This window comes from Gopherus flavomarginatus, chromosome 2, assembly GCF_025201925.1.
Source record: "Gopherus flavomarginatus isolate rGopFla2 chromosome 2, rGopFla2.mat.asm, whole genome shotgun sequence".
Classification (NCBI taxonomy): Eukaryota; Metazoa; Chordata; order Testudines; family Testudinidae; genus Gopherus; species Gopherus flavomarginatus.
The window spans coordinates 299,838,359-299,862,023 of NC_066618.1; the positions used below are offsets into that span (position 1 = coordinate 299,838,359).

Sequence of the window (23,665 nt, forward strand, 5' to 3'; positions counted from 1 at the left end):
ATGAGAAGCAGCAGCAGCGTGAACTGGTGATGGTGGAGCAGAGAGACATAGGGGGCTGCCCAGGGGTCAGTGGGGAAACACGCCTGCCGGGGCGAGACCCTGGGACAGAGAGAACTGTGGTGGTGCAGCCCCAGATGCTGAGGGACTGTGGGACATAGGTGAAGTTCCCTGGGGTGAAGCCCCTCGCCCTGCCTATGGCCCAGATCCCTGTGCAGACCCAGAAGGGGTCAGGCTGGCTGGTCGTTGGGGTTCTCCAGGATATCGGCTGGGAGGCCGTGTTGGGGGGTGACTGTCTTCCCATGGGACAGGATCCAGGCCCCGCTCCTGTAACGGCCGAGGGTTTGAATTCAAATCCAGGGAACCAATTGGCTAGGATGGAAATGGTCAGTGAAAATGCAAATGACCTGGCTGGCACGGAGGAGGGGCTGCAGGGCTCAGGATACCTGCCTACCTGTAACCAGCCCCCTGGGGCTGAGTGGGAGGGAAAGATGCTCCCCGCCCCCCTGCACACCGGAGAGGGGGCTCACGCTGGCTCTGATGCTGTGACCAGAGCAGAGAGCTCGCTGCCTGCCCCCACTGGGACAGCAAGGGCAGCGCTGAGCACGGGGGGAGCTGAGACCCCAGCTGAGTGGGGGGACACCTGGGCAGGGCAGGTCAGCTGCCAAACAGGTTTGCCTGGTCCAGATGTGCTGCTGGGAAGTGATTACACAGCAGGGAGGGAGCTACCAGGGACAGGGCTCAGGGGGGCTGCGACCCCAGGCCCAGCCAGCGAGAGGGAGCAGGTCCCACTCCCTGCCCCAGCCGCTGAATCCCAGACCGAGCTGCAGAGGGATCCCTCCTTGAAGAAGCTGCAGGAACTTGCTGGCCACAGCGCTGCAAACCCCCTTGGGGAAGGCTGCAGGGACAGAGTCCTGCAGGAGAAGGGATTCCTGTACCGGGAATGGGCTCCCCAAGGGGAAGTAGAACTGGGGGGAATCGGGAGGCAGCTGGTGGTGCTCCAGGAATCCACAGGGCTCTTCCCATTTGAGCTGCTGGATGGGAGGAGAGTGAGGGGACCCCTGGACCTGAAGGGGGAGGATTGGATGGAGAAGGGGGAAGACCCCCTGGGGGATCTCTTCCCTGAGGTGGGAGCCAATCTCCCCATCAAGTGTTCCCCGTTCAGAGTCACTGGGAAAGCAGCCCAGAACCTGGAGAGAGAGGTCAGGGACATGCTGCCTTTAGATGGGATCCAGCCATTTTACAGCCCATGGGCCTCACCCTTGGGGCTGATCCCCAAGGGAGACAGGATGATCTGGTTTTATGGGGGCTATCAGAAGCTTAAAGCCATCACAGTGTCCAATGCCGACCCCATGCCTAGGCCTGGGGAGATTCTAAACAAGCAGAGGGAGATGGAGAACTTGGCCCTGGCAGACACTGATAACATGTGCATCTTTAGCCAGACCTGGGAGGAACAGGTGTCCCAGGTGAAAAGGGGGATGGGCTGCCTCAAGGAGGTGGGACTGACGGTAAAAGCTGGAAAGTGTAAGTTGGGGATGGCAGAGGTGTTGTATCTGGGCCACGAAGTGGAAAGCAGCTGCCCAAGCCCAGAGCTGGCCAAGGCCAAGATGGGGGCTCTTAAGCAAGAGAGCCCGAATCGCAGCCCAGAGTGCGGGGAGAAGACCCCGTCCCAGTTTGAACCCCAGGGGTATTGGGGTAGCAAAAGGGTTCAAGCCGCATAAACCTTCCCACATGTGGCCTGCAAGTGCCATCAAGCACACCTGATCTAAGGGAGGGCGTGAGACTGGACTGTCCTGGTGTAACTCACACCAAGGAATGGGAGAGATGCTGGGGCATCCATGGAAGTTGGTGGGTTCGAACTTCCCCAGGTCACTGGCTGGAGTGACCTCGCTCAGTTCGGTCTCGAAGGGGGGAGAGATGTGACAAACTGGGAAAGTTCTTAATATTTCCCCTGAATACTGTGTTGGTGCCTCAGTGTCCCCATGGCAGTTCTTAAGTATCTGGCAGAGCAAAGGGCCAGTGCACCTAAATGCCTGACCCTCTGTCTCCTAGCAACTGATGGCCTGGGCCCCTCCTCTGCAAAGGTGCCAGCTGAAGGTGTTGGAGACAAAGAGATCAGGTGACCTCCTGGCCCGGGAAAGGGGCTGAGGAGAGAGGAGGGGCTGGGAGGGGTTGTTAGTCTGGAGCTGGCTGGAGTCAAGGGTGGAGGGCAGACCTGGGGGTCTGGCTCACTGCCCCCCAGAATGGACCCAGCCGAGGGGTCCGGTTCGCTGTATCTACAAGCTCTGTTTTAGACCCTGTTCCTGTCATCGAATAAACCTCTGTGTTACTGGCTGGCTGAGAGTCACGTCTGACTGCAAAGTGGGGGTGCAGAACCCGGTGGCTTCCCCAGGACCCCGCTGGGGTGGACTCGCTGTGGGAAGCGCACGGAGGGGCAGAGGATGCTGAATGCTCCAAGGAGAGACCCAGGAGGTGAAGCCGTGTGAGCTTCTTGCCCTGAACAAGTCTGCTCCAAGGGAGAGGAGGCTCCCCAAAGTCCTGACTGGCTTTGTGGGGAGCAGTTCCGGAGCATCGCCCGGTGACTCCGTGACAGCCTGCACCCAAACTCCATCCCAAAGCCTGCACCCCTCACCCCCTCCTGCACACTATCATAACTTTAGTCCCAGATTTGGACCTTAGCAAGGTGCCAGCTGAAGGTGTTGGAAACAAAGAGAAATAATCCTTTTTCCCTTCCCCCCTCCAGGTGCTCCTGGAGAGATACACAGACACAAGCTCTGTGAATTCAAACAGAGTGACTCCCCCTCTCCGTTCCCAGTCCTGGAAACAAAAGCACTTTCCTCTTCACCCAGAGGGAATGCAAAATCAGGCTAGCAAATCCAACAAACACAGATCTCCCCCTGATTTCTTCCTCCCACCAATTCCCTGGTGAGTACAGACTCAATTTCCCTGAAGTAAAGAAAAACTCCAACAGGTCTTAAAAGAAAGCTTTATATAAAAAAGAAAGAAAAAATACATACAAATGGTCTCTCTGTATTAAGGTGACAAAATACAGGGTCAATTGCTTAAAAAAATATAAAATAAACAGCCTTATTCAAAAAGAATACAAATCAAAGCACTCCAGCACTTACATTCATGCAAATACCAAAGAAAAGAAACCATATAACTTACTATCTGATCTTTGTCCTTACACTTAAAAACAGAAGATTAGAAAGCAGAACCTACTTCTCCAAAGCTCAGAGAAAGCAGGCAGACAGAAAACAAAGACTCAGACACAACCTTCCCTCCACCCAAAGTTGAAAAAATCCGGTTTCCTGATTGGTCCTCTGGTCAGGTGCTTCAGGTGAAAGAGACATTAACCCTTAGCTATCTGTTTATGACACACACCTACCTCCTGCCCCAACCCGGAGCCTGCACCCAGCACCCAAACTCCTTCCCAAAGCCTGCACCCTGTACCCCAATCCCCAGCCCAGGACCTGCACCCCAGACCTCCCCCCTGAAACCCCGCCCAGAGCCTTAGGCAGGTGCAGGTGGAGTTTGAGGGGGCGGAGTTGGGGGGGCGGGTTCTGGGCACCACCAAAATTTCTACAAACTTGCCTCCCATGCAGGAGGGGGCAGGGGTTGGGGTGAATGGGGGTGGGGTGGGAGTGGGGCTGGGGCAAAGCAGGGACGGGGGGCATGGGAAAGAGGGGGGGCGGGGGCTGGAGCAGCACGCAGCTGTGCAAGGCACCAAATTTCCTGGTGTCCTACGCAGCTGCATACTTTGCACATGGGTAGGGATGGCCCTGGGTAGGCCATGCACCTCAGTGCCTCTGAACCTCTGGGCTCCAGCACTTCTGTTTCACACTGTGAGCTCTGCGGAGATGGACTCTTGGTCAGAGACTTTTGCTCTCTCCAGGGATCAGTGCAATTCAGCAAGCACGTGCAGCGACACCAGGCAGCATGTCAGCACAGAGCAGGCTTTATTAGTCAACTGGAGGATGACATGGGGAAGTCCTTACGTTAGCAGAGGGAAGCAAAGACAAACTCACAGGCCTTGCTGGCCAAGTCAGGGCTCCCTTGAGCCATGCTGCTAAAGGAACCATCCTGGGATCCTCTCTCTGTCCACTCTCCTGACTGTCCCAAGAGCAGCTCTGATCCTAGCCGCCTGCCACCTCCTGGTCCATTGTTCTCTTCCTGCAGACTCAGGCTGCTAGAAGACCCTGTGGATAGGTGTCGACTGTTCAGTCCTTGGGGGTTTCCATTGTCTTTCTAGATCCTCCATTGATCTAGGTGGGTTTCAGCCAGTCCCTTAACGACCCATTCACACCACCCCAGACGGCTAGTGACCCATCTCCTGCTGTACCCCAAGAGCAGCTTTTTAACCCTTTTGTGCCCTGGGTAACAACCCTAGCAGAGTAATTCACTGCCACATCTCTCATTCCTAGAAATATTACAGACAATTCCCTCTTCGTCACATCATGTACGACACTTTTTATTTAAAAAAAAATAAGGAAAATTCCAGCCAGAAACTACATTAGAGTTGCAGTTGAGAGAGCGTATCAGTAAAGCAGGGTAAAACACATTATAGGGACGATGCTATCATCTGGAAATCAAGCATCATAAACTCAGGAAATTCACAATTATGATTAAACTTAAAAGAAATCCAGATACGTTAAGGTCACACAAACAACCTTAATTTTGCCCTGTCATAACTTCCATACGGTTAAAACTCACTGTGCCTGGGTTACATTTGAATAGTCTAGTATATGATTAATTATAGCTTTTTCCTGTTATTCTTTATTACAGAAATGTTCTTTGTCAGCAGACGGCTTAATTCTTCCCTGCCGTGGCACCGTGCAAATCCCACACTCTTATGATTAAGGCATTTTAGTGGGGAGGAACTCAGATAACATTAAACTGATTTGTTAAAGACACATTAGATTTTTTTTTCCTCTCGGAACAACTATTGGATAGAGTTAAGGTTATCTAGGTGACTTAACTGTGTATTTTCACACCTTAACATGTTTGTATCTTTTTATATTTAACCCTAGCTGTGACTTTCTTTGATTTTTAAGGTTTGTTTTTTGGATCATTACAACAGCTCTGTAAGGTACTTTATCTAAATGACTGATATGTGCTCTCAACCTTAATTAGGGTACCTATGGTTCTACTGACAGGTGAATTTTCAGAGAAACTAGGAATAGTTTGATAAAATTTCTCAACTCTAATTTTTAATGATTTTTGGATGAGCTGTAACTGACCAAGCCATAATTAGATTGGCATATAAAGCCTGACTGACGGATGGCTAAGGACCTAGGTTAAAGGATCCAGCCACCCTGAGACAGGTTCACTGGATAAAGCCAACTTTTGTCCCCCAAAACCAAGTGGAAACTAATCAGAAGACATAGTAAGATGGTCTAGTGGGCAGAGGGGGAGGGGAATAGACTTCAATGAACCATGGTTCTAGTCACAGGTCAGCCCCTTACTTGCTACAAGTTGCTGTTTCCCTGTGCCTCAGTTTCCCTCTCTAAAATGAGGACCATCCAGTGTGTGTGAGGTGCTCATCTGAAACTTGCTATGGCTGTAGTTTGTTCTGATTAAAACATTCATGTGATCTCCTGTGCTGACAGTGCAAGGATGGAGTTTCTCTGGCATCTGTTGATGATGACTGGGATCCTTGCAGGGACTGCGGTGTCTCAGGGCTGCACCCCACCACCAGGGGGTAAGGAGCTGGCACAATGCTATTCTCTCTTATTTTATACCCCATTCCCTTCAGCCCCAACCTCTGCCTAGTGAGACAGTAGAAACCCAGGGAGATCCTTCCCTTCCCACCACTGACCTGGGCAGGGGCTCCAGCTGGCGGCTGGAGGGGAAGGGGGCAGACTGGGGAGGCTCCATCTGAACATCCTGCACCATCCCTACCTTGGGGAGCAGCTCCAGCCGGGTATAGGACGAAAGAGACTGAGAGCAGTTCTGCTTGAGTGAGATCCCAGCAGAGACCTGCTCTCACTCCCATCCCCAGGGGCCATGGCTCCCACTATGAATCTGGCTCTCATGCAGTGGCTGATTTGTGTCACTGCCGGGAAGTGGCTCTGGCTCCATGTGGGACAAAGGGCATCTAGAGGCCCCAGTGAAGGGCACGTCCCACCCCCCCTCTTCTCGCCCTCTGATTCCAGCTCGGAACTTGGCGCTGGGGCGCCCGGCCACTCAGTCCTCCATATATGAAGGTGCGACTGGAAAACCCGTGGCTGGAAAGGCCGTGGATGGAAAACGCGATGGGCAGTGGGAACAAGACTCCTGCAGCCACACCCAGCTCGACACAGAGCCGTGGTGGAACGTGGACTTGGGCAGTCGTCAGTCTGTCTCCGCGGTGATCGTGAAGAACAGAGAAGACTGCTGTGGGGAGAGAATCAGAGGGGCCCAGATCCGCGTGGGAGACTCCCTGGCCGACCATGGCAAGCAGAACCCCATGTGAGTTGCTTCCCCTTTCTCTGGAGTGAAATGACTCCTCCCAGCTCAGACCCGGGGGTTGGGTCTCATTGCCAGCCGAGGCCAGGGCGTAGTCTCTTAACCCAAGGGTGCAAGTGACTAAAAGGATTTACCAGTACTCCAGAGTCCTTAGGAGGGGGCGGGGCCTCAACCAGAAGAGGTGTGGTCTCTGCCAGAAGAGGCGGGGCCTTTAAATCCCCAGGTGCTTTAAATCAGGATTTAAAGGGCCTGGGCCTGGGGCTGTGGTAACAGCAGCTGGGAGCCCCAGGCCTTTAAATCACCCCCGGAGCTACCAGCTGCAGAGGCTGGGAGCCCAGGGGGTGATTTAAAGAGCCTGGGGCTCCAGCCGCTACTGCAGTGGAGCCCCAGGCCCTTTAAATTGCCATCGGAGGGGGCACCTGGCTGCTGCCGCTAGCCTGGGCTCTGGGGGAGCTTTGAAGGGTAGCGGCAGTGGGGGCCCCTGGCCCTTTAAATCATCCCTGGAGCCCTGCTGCCAGAGCCCTGGGTAGCAGGGCAGCCAGGGGCTCGGGCTGTGACTTAAAGGGCCCAGGGCTCCACCTGCCACTGCCACCCCGGGCCCTTTAAATCGTCCCTGGAGCCCTGCTGCCGGAGCCCTTGGGTAGCGGCTCTGGGGACGATTTAAAAGGCCCGGGGTGGTCGCAGCTCCCGGAGATCTTAAATCATCCGCGGAGCCCTGCTGCCGGAGCCCTGGGGAGGCAGCAGTGGGTCTCCAGTGGCTATTTTAAGGGCTGGGGCAGTAGCAGCTGCTGCAGCCCCAGATCCTTTGAATAGCCACCGGAGCCCCACCACTGCTGTCCCAGGGCTCCGGGGATGATTTAAAGGCCCCGAGTGGGAGCTGCGGCAGGAGCCCCGGGCCCTTTAAATTGCTGTCTGAGCCCTGCCACCACTTCCCCAGGGCTCCGGCAGCAGGGCTCTGACGGCAATTTAAAGGGCCCGGGGCTCCAGCTGCTGCTGGGAGCCACAGGCCCTTTAAATTGCAACCAGGAGAAGCCGATCCATCCCAGTACGGCGCACCGGCTCTTGCCGATACCCAGGACCGGGGCATACTGGCTTACTTTCACCTCTGTCTTAACCTGGGAGCTGTCTGAGGCTGCGGCTGCTGTGCCAGGGGTAGTCTGAGCTCCTGGATGGAGGGGAACCGCATGTCACTGAGCACAGCGACCCCTACAGGGCAAGGCAGGGTAGAATAATCCCTCCAGGCTCCTGCGTGTTCTCTCTGCACTCACAGCTTTCCTCGTGTAGAATCATCTTATCCAAGGCAAAAGGAAACGAGATCCATAGATTTCTAAGGCCTGAAGGGACCTTTCCGATCGTCTAGTCTGACCTGCAGCATCGCACAGGCCAAAAAACCTCACACAGTGATTCTGCACAGAGCCCACAATTTGTGAGCTGCCGTGTATCTTTTAGGGCTTGTCTACACTGTCAAGTTTTGTCAATGAGGAAAAATCGACAAAAACAAAGTCACCAAAGTGTGTCAACATTTGCTCCCTCTGTCAACAGCTCATGTCCACATTCGGGGCACCATTGTCGACAGCGAGAGCAAAGGACTGTGGGTATATATCCCACAGTGCCTGGCGACACCATCCGTTGCTAGGTGTTGTGGGAATGCAGAAACAGAGCGTGGCGCATCTTGGGATGTGCAAAATGTACTGTCATGCACCACTTTGTGTCCCAGCCCTCCAATGGTTTCTGGCGTCCTTTCGCGCTGTTTTTCCAGCTGTCATTCTTTTGTAGTGCACACCAGCATCTGCAGTGAGATAAGATGGATCCCAAACTTCTCTCCTATGCGCTGTTAGCTGTTGTGAGGACATCGCACATGGCAGCACAGTTACTCTCGAAGTTACTCACAAAGTTACTGACAGAGGATGAATCGCAGGCACCTGAGTGTGATATGGACAGCAGCTACTTAGCAGTGCTTCATGCATTCACAGAGCAGCTGCATATGGTAGAGCGTCGGTTTTGGGCTAGGGAAACAAGCCCTGATTGGTGGGATTGCATTGTCATGCAGATGTGGGATGAAGACCAGTGGTACGTTCCTGGAACTTTGTGCTGAGCTGTCCCCTGGCCTGCAGTGCAAAGGCACCAGATTGAGACTGTCCTTTCAGTAGAGAAGCGTGTTGCAATTGCTGTGTGGAAGCTGGCGAATCCAGACTGCTACCGGTCAGTTGCAAATCAATTTGGAGTGGGGAAGTCCACTGTTGGAGCTGTATTACTCCAAGTGTGCAGGGCAATAAATTGCATCCTGCTGTGGAGGACCGTGACTCTGGGAAATGTGCATAAAATAGTGGATGGCTTTGCAGAGATGAGTTTCCCTAAATGTGGTGAGCCAATTGATGGCACACACATGCCAATTTTAGCGCCAGGCCACCTTGCCTCAGAATACATCTGCAGGAAGGGATATTTTTCCTTGGTGTTGCAGGCGCTTGTGGATTACTGGAGGCGTTTCATGGACCTTAATGCAGGCTGGTCTAGAAAGGTGCATGACGCACACATCTTCAGGAACAGTGGCCTGTACAGAAAGCTGCAGGCAGGGACTTTCTTTCCAGACCACAAGATCACAGTGGGGGATGTGGAAATGCCTATTAAATCATGGGAGACCCTGCTTACCCCTTACAGCCCTGGCTCATGAAACCTTACACAGGGCACGTGGACAGCAGCAAGGAGTGTTTTAACAACAGGCTGAGCAGGTGCCGCATGGTAGTCGAATGTGCCTTTGGCTGTTTGAAAGGTCGCTGGAGCTGTCTCAGTGTCAGACTAGACCTTACCAAGGATAATAGTCCCGTGGTCATTGCCGCGTGCTGCACTTTGCACAATCTGTGTGACTCTAAGGGTATGTCTACACTATGAAATTAGGTTGAATTTATAGAAGTCTTTTTTTAGAAATCATTTTTATACAGTCAATTGTGTGTCCCCCCACACACAAAATGCTCTAAGTGCATTAACTTGGCGGACTGCGTCCACAGTACTGAGGCTAGTGTCGACTTCCGGAGCGTTGCACTGTGGGTAACTGTGAGTAGCTATCCCACGGTTCCCGCAGTCTCTGCTGCCCATTGGGATTTTGGGTTGAGATCCCAATGCCTGATGGGGCAAAAACAGTGTCACAGGTGGTTCTGGGTACATGTTGTCAGGCCCCCCTCTCCCTCCCTCCCTCCATGAAAGCAACAGCAGACAATCGTTTCGGGCCTTTTTTCCTGGGTTTCCTGAGCAGATGCCTTACCATGGCATGAAGCCCGCTCAGCTCACCATCACTGTACAGCCCCTGGGTGCTGGCAGACATGGGACTGCATTGCTACACGGCAGCAGCACATTGCCTTTTGGAAGCTGACGGTGCATTATGATTGGTAGCCATCGTCATCGTACTCCTGGGTGCTCTTTTAGCCGACCTTGGTGAAATCGGTCAGGAGCACGGGGGCAGACATGGGAGTGACTCAGCCACGTCATTGCCATCTTCTGCCGAGCACCCAGGAGATGACGAAGGCTAGCAGTCCTACTGCATCGTCTGCTGCCAGCCAAGATGAAAAAGATAGATGGAGTGGATCAAAACAAGAAATTGACCCAATTTGTTTTGTGAAATCAACGGCCTGCTAAACCCAGGGTTTTGAGTTCAATCCTTGAGGGGGCCATTCTGCGTGACAGTTGTTTGTGTTGATCCTTGATGCAAAGCCATCCCTTTTGTTGATTTTAATTCTCTGTAAGCCATGTCGTCATTCGCCCCTTCTTCCGTCAGAGCAATGGCAGATGATTGTTTTGCACAAAACCAGGCGAGGCAGCGCAGTGATGAGAGGGACACGGTCACAGACTTCTCACAAAGTACGGGCCGGGCAGTGTGCCCTGGCAACGTGCACATGATGCTGATGAGCTCTGCGTGAGCTTTGTATGGTCACCTGTGCTGATCAGCTCGCCACGCTGGCCAAACAGGAAATGAAATTCAAAAGTCCATGGGCCTTTTCCTGTCTACCTGGCCAGTGCATCTGAGTTGAGAGCGCTGTCCAGAGCGGTCACAATGAAGCACTCTGGGATAGCTCCTGGAGGCCAATACTGTCGAATTGCATCCACACTATCCCAAATTCAACCCAGGAAGGCCAATTTCAGAGCTAACCCCTTCATTGGAGGTGGAGTACAGAAATCGATTTAAAGAGCCCTTTAAGTAAAAAAAAAGGGCTTCGTCGTGTGGACAGATCCAGAATTAAATCGAGGTAACGCTGCAAAATTCGACCTAAAGTCGTAGCGTAGACCAGGCCTAAGGGTGAAATGTTTGCTCAGGTGTGGAGCACTGAGGCAGAGCGCTAGGCTGCCCAGTTTGAACAGCCAGATGCTAGGGCTGTCAGAGGAGCCCAGAGGGCTGCTATTAACATCAGAGAGGCTTTGAGGAACCACTTTGACAATGAGGGGCAATAATACGTGTGCTTTGAAGTTGCTTCCCTAGTGCATCCATGTACAATTTTGGGGCCCAAGATCCATGCAACAAAATGCTTTTGAAGCCTGTTCCCAAGAGTGAATTGATTGCTATATGCTTTTGTGGAACACAGAATAAAAACGCTGTGCCATTAAATACCTTTGCCTTTAGTTATTGTTAAAAAAGGTAAAACCTCACAACTGTGTGTAGCTCCAGCTATCATTGTGCAAGCTGTGAGAGGGGGTGGAGTGATGGGGAAACTCAGGAGTGCTGTGAAGTGCAAAGGAATGTGTGGGCATAGAGGGGGGTGGGATTGGTACAGAATTGTGCATCTGCACGTGCTGCGGTGGAGCACCATGGATCTGCTCAGTCTGCAGTTCTATCAGAGACTTGAGCATCTCTGTCTGACCCTCCGTAACTTTTATCATCCACTCTGTCGCTTGCCTAGCAAATGCAGCATTCTCTTTTCTGTCCTGCCTCTCGGCTCCCCAGCACTCTGTGTTCCCTGGTCTCTCTCTCACCGTGCTGCGGCACCTCCTGGAACATTTCTTCTTTGCTCTGCTTGGGGTTCTTCCTTATCTGACGAAGCCGGTCGGCAGGAGTGCACAGTGTGTTCCTCAAGGTCTGTGCTGAACAGAAGAGGGATTGTTACATTCCAGCAAACGACTGAAACATTTCAGTAATAATGGCCTTTTGCTAGTAGAAATCACTTTCTCTCTGAGCCTTGGCTACACTTGAGAGTTACAGCGCAATAAAGCCGCCCACAGCGCTGTAACTCACTCCCTGGCCACACTGGCAAGGCACATACAGCGCTGTATCTCCATGGCTACAGCGCTGCAGGTACTCCACCTCCCTGAGAGGATTAACAGCTGCTGCCAGACGCTGGTGCTCCAGTGTAAACGGGGAGTAACCTTATTATGCAGTGAATGACCTCCGGAAACTCCTCATAATCCTTTTAAGTGAAGGTTCCTCTCCTTGTTTTGTTGTGCAGCCTCTGTTCTGTTGTGAACTCTGGGCTCTGGGAGCTGCTCCTGTTTGCTGCGAATGAGCAGAGGCAGGCGGGGGGGCTCCCTTTGGAATGCCCACAGCTAATGTTTGCTTGAAGAGAGAGGCGACGCGGGGGGGGGGGAGAGGAAGAGTCCCTTTCAGGGAGGTGCTGCTTATCCGGTCTGTGAGAAAAAACCAACAGCTGCTGTTTGCTTTCAGTGAGTGAGGGAGGGGGGTCGGAACTTGCAAGGCAGGGAGCTGACACAGTGTCCGCACACCAAAAATCCACTTTCTCTCCCCCCATGATCCCTGTCACACTCCACCCCACCCCCCTCTTTTGAAAAGCACGTTGCAGTCACTTGAACGCTGGGATAGCTGCCCACAATGCACCACTCCCAATGCTGCTGCAAATGCTGCAGATGTGGCCATGACAGCACGCTGGTAGCTGTCAGTGTGGCCAGACTGCAGCGCTTTCCCTACACAGCTGTACGAAGACAGGTTTAACTCCCAGCTCTGCACACCTGCAAGTGTAGCCAAACCCTGAGACTCTAGGCAGGCACACGGCTCCACGGGCAGGGCTGGCTCCAGCACCAATGAAGGAAGCAGGTGCTTGGGGCGGCCAATGGAAAGCGGTGGCATGTCCAGGTCTTCAGCAGCAATTCAGCAGCGGGTCTCTCAGTCTCTCCCTGTGGGAAGGACCCGCCACCGAATTGCCACCGAAGAATGAAGCGGCGGCGATGCAGCTACAGCCAAAGTGCCGCCGATCACGGCTTAATCTTTTTTTTTTTTTTCTGCTTTTCCACTTGGGGTGGCAAAAAAGCTGAAGCCAGCCCTGTCCACAAGCACCCCAATCACGGTGAGTGTTGGGAATGGAGGGAGTCATTTGTGCGTATGGACAAAATGGTCACGGCTTGCAGGGCAGCTTTGCAGGGAATGCATTCTTAAGTTAGCCCACATTTTTTCACTTTGTCACTGCTGGCTGACATCTCACTGCTGCAGGTAACCAGGGAAACCAGGGCACAACTACTGCATGCTTGTGGCTTTCATCCTGCTCCATATGCAACTCACTATGTGCCGCTTTGGTCCCAGCTCCAGTGATTGCTAAATGGCAGGGGACAGTTTCCTACAATGCGGGAACTAACAAGGCTGCAGTCCCTTGGAATAGGCGGCAGAGGATTAACAAATACCTCTTGGAAACTTTCCAGAGCCTCTCTCTGGAGGATCCCCTGCAGGTCTCCATGTCCATCGACACTCTGCTTGGCCATGCAGATCAGCTACACAGGGCAATGTCCAGCTCACAGAAAACACTACCTGCCTCCCACTTTTCGATTCCCTACACAAGCCACAGCAACGTACTTTGCATCTCATCTGTTTCCTGCTCCCTGTTGAGCACTTCTGGAGTGAGAAAAGTTTCTGGCTGCCTGCCTCACCGGGCGACCCCGCTGGGAGCGCCACATCCAGAATTTCAGCCTCCGGGTTACCCCCTCTTTCTGCTGCCTCCGAAGTATCCAAGGGGCTATTGGCGATGGAGGTGGGGTCACCACCAAGGATAGCATTCAGCTCCTTATAGAAGTGGCAGGTCTTAGGTGCGGTGCCAGAGCAATGGTTCACCTCCTGCGCCTTGTGGTACACCTGCCTCGGCTCCTTTATCTTCTGCTGCGTGTCCCGATCAGAGCCCTTTTCACACAAGCCTAGAGAAATTTGCCCATATGTGTCCTGATTCCTACGGGCCGCCCGCAGCTGCGACTGAACAGACTCCTCTCTCCATATACTTATCAGATCCAACAGCTCAGCGGTGGTCCAAGTGGGAGGGCGATAGCCAGCCATGCTCACGTGGAAAGCCACCTGGGAAGCTCATCTGGGAAGCCAGCAAGCAGAAAATGAGATTTCAAATTCCTGGGGCTTGCAAGGGGGTGGCGGGTTGGCGGCAGGACAGTAGAGTTCAAACTGCTCACCAGAGTGGCAGCATGGGAATTGTGGGACACTTTCTGGAGGCCAATAAAATTAAAAAAAACCCTGCGGTGTCTACACAGGCTGTTTGTTGACAGTAAAGGGAGGGGAAAAGACAAAAGTATCTTGCAGGGGTGGAAGTTCTTTGTCACCAAAACTGGGCGTTGTTTTTTTTTTTTAAAAGTCCCATTGAAGTGTGTGCGCTATCGCTGTTTTGTCGCCAAAAGGTAGTTTTTGGTGACAAAACTTGCCGGTGTAGATGAGCCCTTAGACAGACGTCCGGTCTTGATTTAAAGACTCCAAGGAAAGGAGAATCCACCATGTCCTTCGGTTATCTGCTCCCTCGGTTAATGACCCTGGCTGATGAAATGTGAACCTGATTTCTTGTGGGAATTGGGTTGTGATGGGAAACAGGGATATACTCCGTCTCTTACAGTCTGTCATTCACTCCGTGCTTTGGCCTCTGCAGGCTCAGAGTTAAAGGGTCCTCAGTCTTGCTGCCAACTCGCCTGTGCCCCGTAATCTTAGCCTCTCGCTCTTGTCTTCTGCTCTTTACAGCTGCGGGACCATCACTGACACCACACCAGGATCCCTCAGCACCATCTGCTGCAACGGGCTGGAGGGCCGCTACGTCACCGTCACCATCCCGGGCAGGGCTGAGTATCTCACCCTGTGTGAGGTCGAGGTCTATGGCACCCAGCTGGGGGATGAGTGCTAGGAAGCTGGAGTGACAGTCCATGGGGCGGGGAAGCACCTTGTCTTGTGCTTGGGGCAGGAGGCGGGAGGTTGGTTCAGGAATGAGCCGTTGTCACCTAATAAAATCCACTGGTCCCTTCCTGCCTCTCCTGTCGTTTGTCTCCATCCTGCACCGTTCTGGCCATGTCTCCCCTCCCCTTCCCTGCCCCTACAGGTCATGTGGTTCTGATCCCACATGAGCCAGTGGAGCCTCGGCTCCAAACCCCACGTGGGCTTTGGGTTAATCCAGTTCTCCTGCTGCTGTTTCCAGCCCTTCACTCCTCCCAACGCCCATTCCCCAGCCTGCTCCCCTGTCTGAGTACAACCCGCTCTCTGGCTCCCCTGCCCCTTCTCCAACCTGGGGCTGAGGTGCTGTTCTCCATTCCCCCTTCAACCCAACACTCCTTCACAGCCCTCCCCCGAACTCCAGCTGGCTTGCTGTCACTGCTAGTCCTGGGCCATCAGCAGAGCGGGGCTCGCTTTGGCCTGTCCATCCACAAACTCTGCAGCTGCTTGGGCCATGCTGGGACGCCTCTGACCCTGAGGAGCCCCAGGAGGTTGGAAGAGCAGAGCTGACAGCTGATATGGGGCCAGATGCCAGGCGGGTGCAATTGGGCACAGCTCCACTGGTGGCCCTGGGATTGCAGCCACTTATGCCAGGGCTGAATTTCACCCCTATATTGTGCACAGTGATTGTGAGCCAGGCAGCGGCAACAAAGCCCGAGCCTGGGCTGCAAGCTGACTATTAATGTGTGGAGGAGTATGGCCAAGTTCCCGTAGTAACAGTTGGATGTACATCTGCTGTCATCATCCTGGCATCCCCCACACAGCTCAGCCGATGCCCCTCAGTCCTGCCCCCAGCCTCCTGCTATCCCAGAGAGCCGTGTTTGCTGAGCAGACACAGACATTCCTGGCACTTTGTATTGCGACTCTGCTGTGGGCAAATGGCCAAAGGAGACAATGACTTTCTATAAACTCTGAGGCTTTAAGCCCAGAAGGGACCAGCATGATCATCTAGTCTGACCTGCTGCACATTGCAGGCCACAGAACCTCACCCACCCACTCCTGTAACAAACCCCTAACCTCTGGCTGAGTTACTGACGTCCTCACATCATGATCTGAAGAATACATCTTACAGAAAATCCACCATTTGCACTTGTTTAAACCTGCAAGAGACCCATGGTGCAGAGGAAGGGGAAAAATCCGCAGGGTCTCTGCCACTGTGACTCAGGGGGAAATTCCTTCCTGACCCCAAATATGGCCAGTTAGACCCTGAGCATGTGGTCAGCCAGACACTTGGGAAAGAATTTCTGTAGCAATTCAGAGCCCTAGCATCCCATCACTGGCCACTGGAGATATTTGCTGCTAGCAGTCACAGATTGGCTACATGCCATTGTAGGCAGTCCCATCATATCATCCCCTCCACAAACTTTTCAAGCTCAGTCTTGAAGCCAGTTAGTTTTTTTACCCCCGCTGCTCCCCTGGGGAGGTGGCTCCAGAACTTCACTCCTCTGATGGTTAGAAACCTTCGTCTAATTTCAAGCCTAAACCTGTTGCTGGCCAGTTTATATCCCTTTGGTCTTGTGTTCACATTGGTGCTAAATGTAAATAACTCCTCTCCCTCCCTGGTATTTATCCATCTGATGTATTTACAGAGAGCAATTAGATCTCCCCTCAGCCTTCTTTTAGTTAGGCTAAACAAGCCAAGCTCTGAGTCTCCTCTCATAAGGTAGGTTTTCCATTCCTCAGATCATCCTAGCAGCCCTTCTTTGCTCCTGTTCCAGTTTGAATTCATTTTTCTTAAATATGGGAGACCAGAGCTGCACACAGTGTTCCAGGTGAAGTCTCACCAGTGCCTTGTATAAGACACTAACACTTCCCTGTCTCTGCTGGAAACACCTTGCCTGATACATTCTAGGACTGCATTAGCCTTTTTCATGGTCGCCTCACATTGGCAGCTCATTGTCATCCTGTGATCAACCAATATACCCAGGTCTTTCTCCTTCTCTGTCAATTCCAACTGATAAGCTTATAGCAAAAATTCTTGTTACTCCCTAAGTGCCTGACCTTGCACGTTGCACTATTAAATTTCATCCTATTGCTATTACTCCAGTTCTTCTTCGAGTGCTTGCTCATATCCATTCCAGTTAGGTGTGCACGCGCCACGTGCACGTTCGTCAGAAGATTTTTACCCTAGCAACACTCGGTGGGCCGGCAAGGTGCCCCCTGGAGTGGCGCCGCTATGGTGCCGGATATATACCCCTGCCAGCCCATCCGCCCCTCAGTTCCTTCTTACCGCCCGTGTCGGTCATTGGAACAGTGGAGCGCGGCTTAGCTGATCTCCACCTCCCTAGCTTTTCGCTCGTTTCTAATCGTTATTGTGTATATAGTTCAATATTCTATATTTCTAGTTAGTTTTCTAGTTTTATTAGTTCTTTGTAGTAGTTATTGTATAGTTAAGGGGGATCGGGGATTAGCCCCTTCCCCTCACCCGGTACCGGGGCCCATGTCCGGTTCACCAGGCTTCAAACCATGCTCGGCCTGTCATAGGCCGATGCCCACAGGAGACCCTCACCACTCCTGTCTCAAGTGCTTGGGCAAATCCCACCTCACAGACAAGTGCCGCATCTGCAAGGCTTTCAAGCCCAGGACGAAAAAAGAGCGGGACATTCGTCTAAAGCAACTCTTGATGGAGGCAGCTCTAACGCCTCCATCTTCGGCACTGACTGCGGCACCGGGGACAAGTGCCTCCTCCGCACCGGAGAGCACGGGTACAATAAAGGATCCTCGACACCACCCTTCACCGGCCCAAGCTCCTGCCCGGCACCACTCTCTCTCCCCAAGGAGCAAGAAGCATAAGACTCCTGTGGCTCCCGTATCTACGCCGCAATCAGAGCGCATTACTAAGTTGGACCGCCCGGCACCGTCAACTGCCGCGGCACCGACGTTTTCTGCACCGTTGATTCCGGTCTCGGAAGAGCCTTCGAGTCCGGTGCCTACCAGCTCCCCGGCACATGCTGTGGTTGAGCTTATCATGCCCTCCACGCGAGAGATGTTCTCCACAGCACAGGAGTTGATTGCCTTGATGGAGCCCGAGCTGCCTCAACTCCTGGCACCGCTGGTGCGGGTTGTTCAATCATTAGGCAAGCCCGCCCTGATGAGACCATCCTTGTCCGGTACCACCGAACGTCGCCGACCACGGTCCAGGTCCCGCAGGCACTCTTGGTCCTGTCATCGATCGCGGTCCTGACGCCGCTCGCAGTCCCAGTACCGCTCTCCATCTAGGGACTGGTAGTACTCACGGCACCATTTGAGATCCCAGTCACCGACCCGATACTTTCGGCACCGATCCAGGTCCTGGCACCACTCGCGGCACCGTACCTCTTGCAGCCGATCTTGACACAGGGATTCAAGGCACCGGTCGACCTCCCGGCACCATGCCGGTCGCAGGTCCCGGTCTCACTCCCGGCACCGGTAAGACTCCCAGTACCGTTCTCCGGTGCCGTGTGGAGATGGATTGAATGGATGCAGAGACCCTCCCCAAACGGTCTCAGCACCTCCGTTGCCTTCTTGTCATCCATCCCTCTCATCCCATGCGGACAGTGCTTCCTATGGGGATTCGGATACTCACAGCAGGTTCGCCCAAGGAACCCATGGCTCGGACCAGGGACCTCATCAGTGGTCATTTTGGACACCTTGGGCTTATCACCAAGCCCAAGGTGAACCCGCTGTACCATCACGCTCCAGTCCCTAATAACACCGCGTGCCAGAGGCCACTGTTAGCAGACCTCCCCTGGCTGGTACGGAGGAAGCTTCTACCCACACGATCTTCCGGCTCCGGAGGTCCCCCAGGATCAGGAGTCAGTACAGGACCCAGTCGTCCCGGGGCTTTCATCCTCCTCTTCTCCAGATGAGGCAGTAGCAGGGATGTCATCATCGGGCCTGCCTCCAATAGACCTCAGGTCACACCAGGACCTTCTGTGGCGTGTCACCCAGAATATCAGCATGCCAGTAGAGGAAGTTCCAGAGGTGGAAGACCCGGTGATAAGTATATTGTTGGCAGAGGCACCAACTAGGGTGGCCCTCCCCTTCATCCGTTCGATCCAGGCTAGGGCAGACACCATCTGGCAATCCTCGGCATCCATCCCGCCCACAGCCAGAGAGGTCGAACGGAAATACATCATGCCCTCCAAAGGGTATGAGTACCTATATGTGCACCCTCCCTCCCTGTTCATTGGTTGTACAGTCCATCAATGAATGGGAGCGCCACGGCCAAAAGGCCACTGCACCTAAATCAAGGGAGGCCAGGCGAATGGATTTGTTGGGACGAAAAATCTATTCCGCGGGAGGCTTCCAACTCAGGGTAGCGAACCAACTAGCCCTCCTGAGTAGGAACAACTACAACACCTGGGAGGCAGTAGGGAAGTTTACAGAGCTGGTCCCTCAGGACTCCCGCCAGCAATTTACAGCACTCCTGGAGGAAGGAAAGAAAGTAGCGCGGACCTCCCTACAGGCCTCGCTGGATGCTGCCGATTCGGCAGCTAGAACAGTCGCCTATGGAATCGCCATGCGACGTATATCATGGCTGTAAGTGTCAGGCCTGCCACCTGAACTTCAGCAGACTATACAAGACTTACCATTTGATGGCCAGGGCCTATTCTCACAGAAGACGGACCCTAGCCTACAGAGTCTAAAAGACAGTCATGTAATTATGCGTTCACTAGGAATGCACACGCCACAGACTCAAAGACGATCCTTCCGCTCCCAATCTCAGCGCCCTTACCCCCGACCTAGGCCAATGCAAGGCTTTACCAGAAGGCGAGGTCGTACCAACCGCAGACGTCAGTCTGGACCTCAAGGGGGTAACAATTCCGGTCCCACCAAGCCAACAGCAGGACCCAAATCAAACTTTTGAGGGTGCACCCGAGAGCAGTGTACCAATTGTCTCCCAGGATCCTTTCAGTTCTACAACCGCCTTTCCCCGTTCCTCCCTGCGTGTTCCCAATTAACCTCGGATCTTTGGGTCCTACACACGGGAGCTTGAATACCATCTTCAGTTTCTTTCACCCCCTCCCTCCCAACCCCCCTCCTCGTCCCTCTTCAGGGATCCCTCTCATGAGCATCTCCTCCTGCAGGAGGTTCGGAGGCTCCTTACAATCGGAGCTATAGAGGAGGTACCAGAGGAACTAAGGGGCAAGGGGTTTTATTCCCAATATTTCCCAATCCCCAAGGCGAAAGGGGGCCTCTGACCTGTCCTAGACCTGCGAGGACTGAACAAATTCATGAAAAAGTTCCTCATGGTATCCCTGGGAACCATCATCCCTTCCCTGGATCCCGGAGATTGGTACGCCGCTCTCGACATGAAGGACGCATATTTCCACATTGCAATTTACCCCCCGCACAGACGGTATCTACGCTTTGTGGTGAATCATCAACATTATCAGTTTACGGTCCTTCCCGTTGGCCTCTCCTCGGCCCCTTGGGTGTTCATGAAGAGTATGGCAGTAGTCGCCACTCCCCTCCGTCATCGTCAAATACATGTCTTCCCATACCTCGACGACTGGCTTATTCAAGGGACCTCCGAGGCCCAAGTCACCAGTCATGTGAGCATCATCAAGGACCTATTCACGCATCTAGGCCTGATAATCAATTTGGAAAAATCCACTCTGGTGCCTACGCAGAGGATAGAGGTCATTGGAGCCACGCTGGACTCCAATCTTGCAACGGCCAGTTTGCCTCTACCTCATTTTCAGGCTATAGTCTCCCTTGTACAAATACTTCAAAGCTTCCCCACAACCTCTGCCTGCACTTGCCTTGGCCTCCTCGGTCACATGGCTGCATGCACATTCGTCACAAAGCATGCCAGACTGTGCATGTGTCCTCTTCAAACTTGGCTCGCCTCAGCCTATCGTCCGGGCAGAGACGCCATAGACATTATACTCACAATTCCACCGAGCTGGCTGACGCCATCCCTGGCGTGTGCAGGTCTGCCATTCCAGCCACCGCAGCCCTCCATGTCCTCAACAATGGATGCGTCATCTCTCGGCTGGGGTGCTCACCTAGGGCACCTTCGCACTCAAGGCCTTTGATCGTCTCGGGAGTTGGCATTACACATAAATGTCCGAGAACTGAGAGCGGTTCGACTGGCGTGCCAAGCATTCCAGCACCATCTACAGGGTCGTTGTGTTGCAGTGTTCACAGACAACACAACGGCCATGTATTACATAAACAAGCAGGGAGGGACATGATCCTCCCCCCTTTGTCTGGAGGCGATTCAACTATGGGACTTCTGCATAGCCCCCTCAATAGACCTGGTAGCCTCCTTTCTCCCAGGAGTCCAGAACACTCTCGCAGATCAACTGAGCAGATCCTTCCTGTCTCACGAGTGGTCCATCCGTCCGGACATTCTCCATTCTGTATTCCAGAAGTGGGGCTTTCCTCACATAGACCTCTTTGCCTCCTGAGAGAACAGGAAATGCCAGGTGTTCTGCTCCCTACAAGGTCGCTCCCCGGGTTCCCTCTTGGACGCGTTCCTAATTCCGTGGAAAGGTCACCTATTTTATGCCTTCCCACCATTTCCTCTCGTCCACAGAGTTCTACTCAAGCTCTGTAGGGACAGAGCCCAACTAATACTGATCGCTCTGGCATGGCCGAGACAGCACTGGTACACCTTGCTGCTCAATGGCAAACCCGATCCCCCTGCCACTCCGCCCGGACCTCATAACACAGGACTTCGGCAGGCTTCACCACCCGGACCTGCAGTCCCTTCATCTGACAGCATGGCTGCTGTCTGGTTGAGCCAATCTGAGTTGCGTTGTTCCACTGCAGTGCAACACATGCTGCTGGGAAGCAGAAAACCTTCCACGCAGACGACATATCTCGCCAAGTGGAAGCGCTTCTCCCACTGGTGCGCCCAGCATGACTTTATCCCCGAAGGTGTATCGGTCGCCATTATCTTGGACTATTTATGGTCCCTCAAGGAGCAGGGCCTGGCGATCTCTTCTATACGGGTGCATCTTGCAGATATTTCCACCTTCCATCCTGTGGAAACTGGCAGTTCAATCTTTTCTCACCCCATAGTTTCCAGGTTCCTCAAAGGCTTGGAGCAACTCTACCCTCAGGTCAAGCGCCCAGCCCCTTCCTGGGATCTAAACCTCGTATTAGCTAGGCTCATGGGTCCCCCCTTTGAGCCTTTAGCCACATGCTCGCTGCTGTACCTGTCCTGGAAGACAGCCTTCCTCGTCGCTATCACCTTGGCTAGGCGAGTCTCGGAACTTCGAGCTTTGATTGTGGATCCCCCGTATACGGTATTCCACAAGGACAAGGTACAGCTGCGACCGCACCCGGCATTCCTCCCTAAGGTGGTCTCTGCCTTCCACGTTAATCAAGACATCTTTCTACCAGTATTTTTCTCGAGCCAGCACTCATCACATCGCGAACAACAGCTGCATACTCTGGATGTCCGCAGGGCTCTTGCCTTTTATATCGAGAGGACCAAACCCTTCCGATGTTCGCCTTAGCTCTTTGTAGCTGTCACAGAGCGCATGAAGGGCATGGCAATCTCTGCCCAATGGATTTCATCTTGGGTGACATCCTGTATCCGGACATGCTATGACTTGGCTCACATTCCGACTGGCCATCTCACTGCCCATTCTACTCGGGCTCAAGCCTCATCTGCCGCCTTCCTGGCCCATGTTCCCATCCAGGAAATTGTCATGCAGCTACCTGGTCTTCCATCCACACCTTTGCATCACACTACGCATTGGTCCAGCAGTCCAGAGACAATGCCGCCTTTGGGTCAGAGGTCTTACATTCCGCAACGTCTCGCTCCGACCCCACCGCCTAGGTAAGGCTTGGGAATCACCTAACTGGAATGGATATGGGCGAGCACTCGAAGAAGAAAAGACGGTTACTCACCTTTGTAACTGTTGTTCTTCGAGATGTGTTGCTCGTATCCATTTGTGATGGAGTAGGGGCTGTCTGTGTGGGGGATGGGAGAGCTGGGGATGTCTTTAGGTGAGGGACAGGATCTTTAAGCCTGTAACCTGAGCCAGGCAGGAGGGAGGGGTTTAGCACCTTTGCCCGGGAAGCTGGACAAAGGAATCAGCCGGCTGCAGGAGGGGCAGTTCAGTTTCAGTTTTGGGCTGGGTGAGGGGAATTCAGGGGATCCTATGCTGGACCCAAGCACCCTGAAACTCCAGAAGGACTCGATTGAGGGGTCCTGACTGTGCCTGCAAGCTCTGCTGTAACCTGCATTCCTGTTGTCCAATAAACCTTCTGTTTTACTGGCTGGCTGAGAGTCACTGTGGGTCCCAGGAAGAGGGGTGCAGGACCAGACTCCCCCACACTCCATGACACCATTCCAAACCCACCCTCCTTCCCCACTGTCGGAATAGCCGGCAAGAAGGAACTGAGGGGTGGATGGGCCAGCAGGGGTATATATCCAGCACCACAGCGGCGCCACTCCAGGGGGCGCCCTGCCAGCCCACCGAGTGTTGCTAGGGTAAAAATCTGCCGACGAACGTGCACGCGGCGCGCACACACCTAACTGGAATGGATGTGAGCAACACATCTCGAAGAACAACAGTTACAAAGGTGAGTAACCGTCTTTTTTCAAGGTCATCCAGACCTTCTTGTACGATATTCCAATCACCCTCCACATTGGCAATACCTCCCAACTGTGTGTCATCTGCAAATTTTATAGCAAACTCCCACTTTTTGTGCCAAGGTCATTAATAAAGATGTGAAATATGATTGGTCCCAAGACTGATCTCTGAAGAACTCCAGTTGTAGTCTTCCTCCAGCCTGACAGATCACCTATCAGTATGGCCTGTGGTAGTCTCCCCTTTATCCACCTTTCAACTCTCAAATTAATCCCCATCTTCTCCAATGTAACTAATTTCCCATGTGGAACCGTATCAAATGGCTTATGGAAATCCAGGTAGATTAGAGCTACTGCATTTCCTTTGTCTAAAAAAACAGTTATCTTCTCAAAGATCGGGGTGGCCTGGCATTATCTACCTTTTATAAAAACCATGTTGTATTTCATCCCAATTACCATTTACCTCTGTGTCCTTAACTACTTTCTCTTTCAAAATTTGTTCCAAGACT

At 53.2% G+C, this 23,665-nt stretch overlaps 1 protein-coding gene across 1 annotated transcript; it reads left to right on the forward strand.

Annotated features, from left to right (window-relative positions):
* Window positions 1–5,433: 5,433 nt before the first annotated feature.
* LOC127044738 (fucolectin-5-like) lies at window positions 5,434–14,537 on the forward strand. The gene is made up of 3 exons (XM_050939800.1): window positions 5,434–5,449; window positions 6,153–6,447; window positions 14,378–14,537. Exons 1-3 carry the CDS (start codon window positions 5,434–5,436, stop codon window positions 14,535–14,537), a joined length of 471 nt encoding a protein of 156 aa, XP_050795757.1.
* The last annotated feature ends 9,128 nt before the right edge of the window (window positions 14,538–23,665 follow it).

Coding starts and splice junctions, on each gene's coding strand:
- LOC127044738 (XM_050939800.1), top strand. Junction 6,448..14,377: donor CATGGCAAGCAGAACCCCAT/GTGAGTTGCTTC, acceptor TGCTCTTTACAG/CTGCGGGACCATCACTGACA.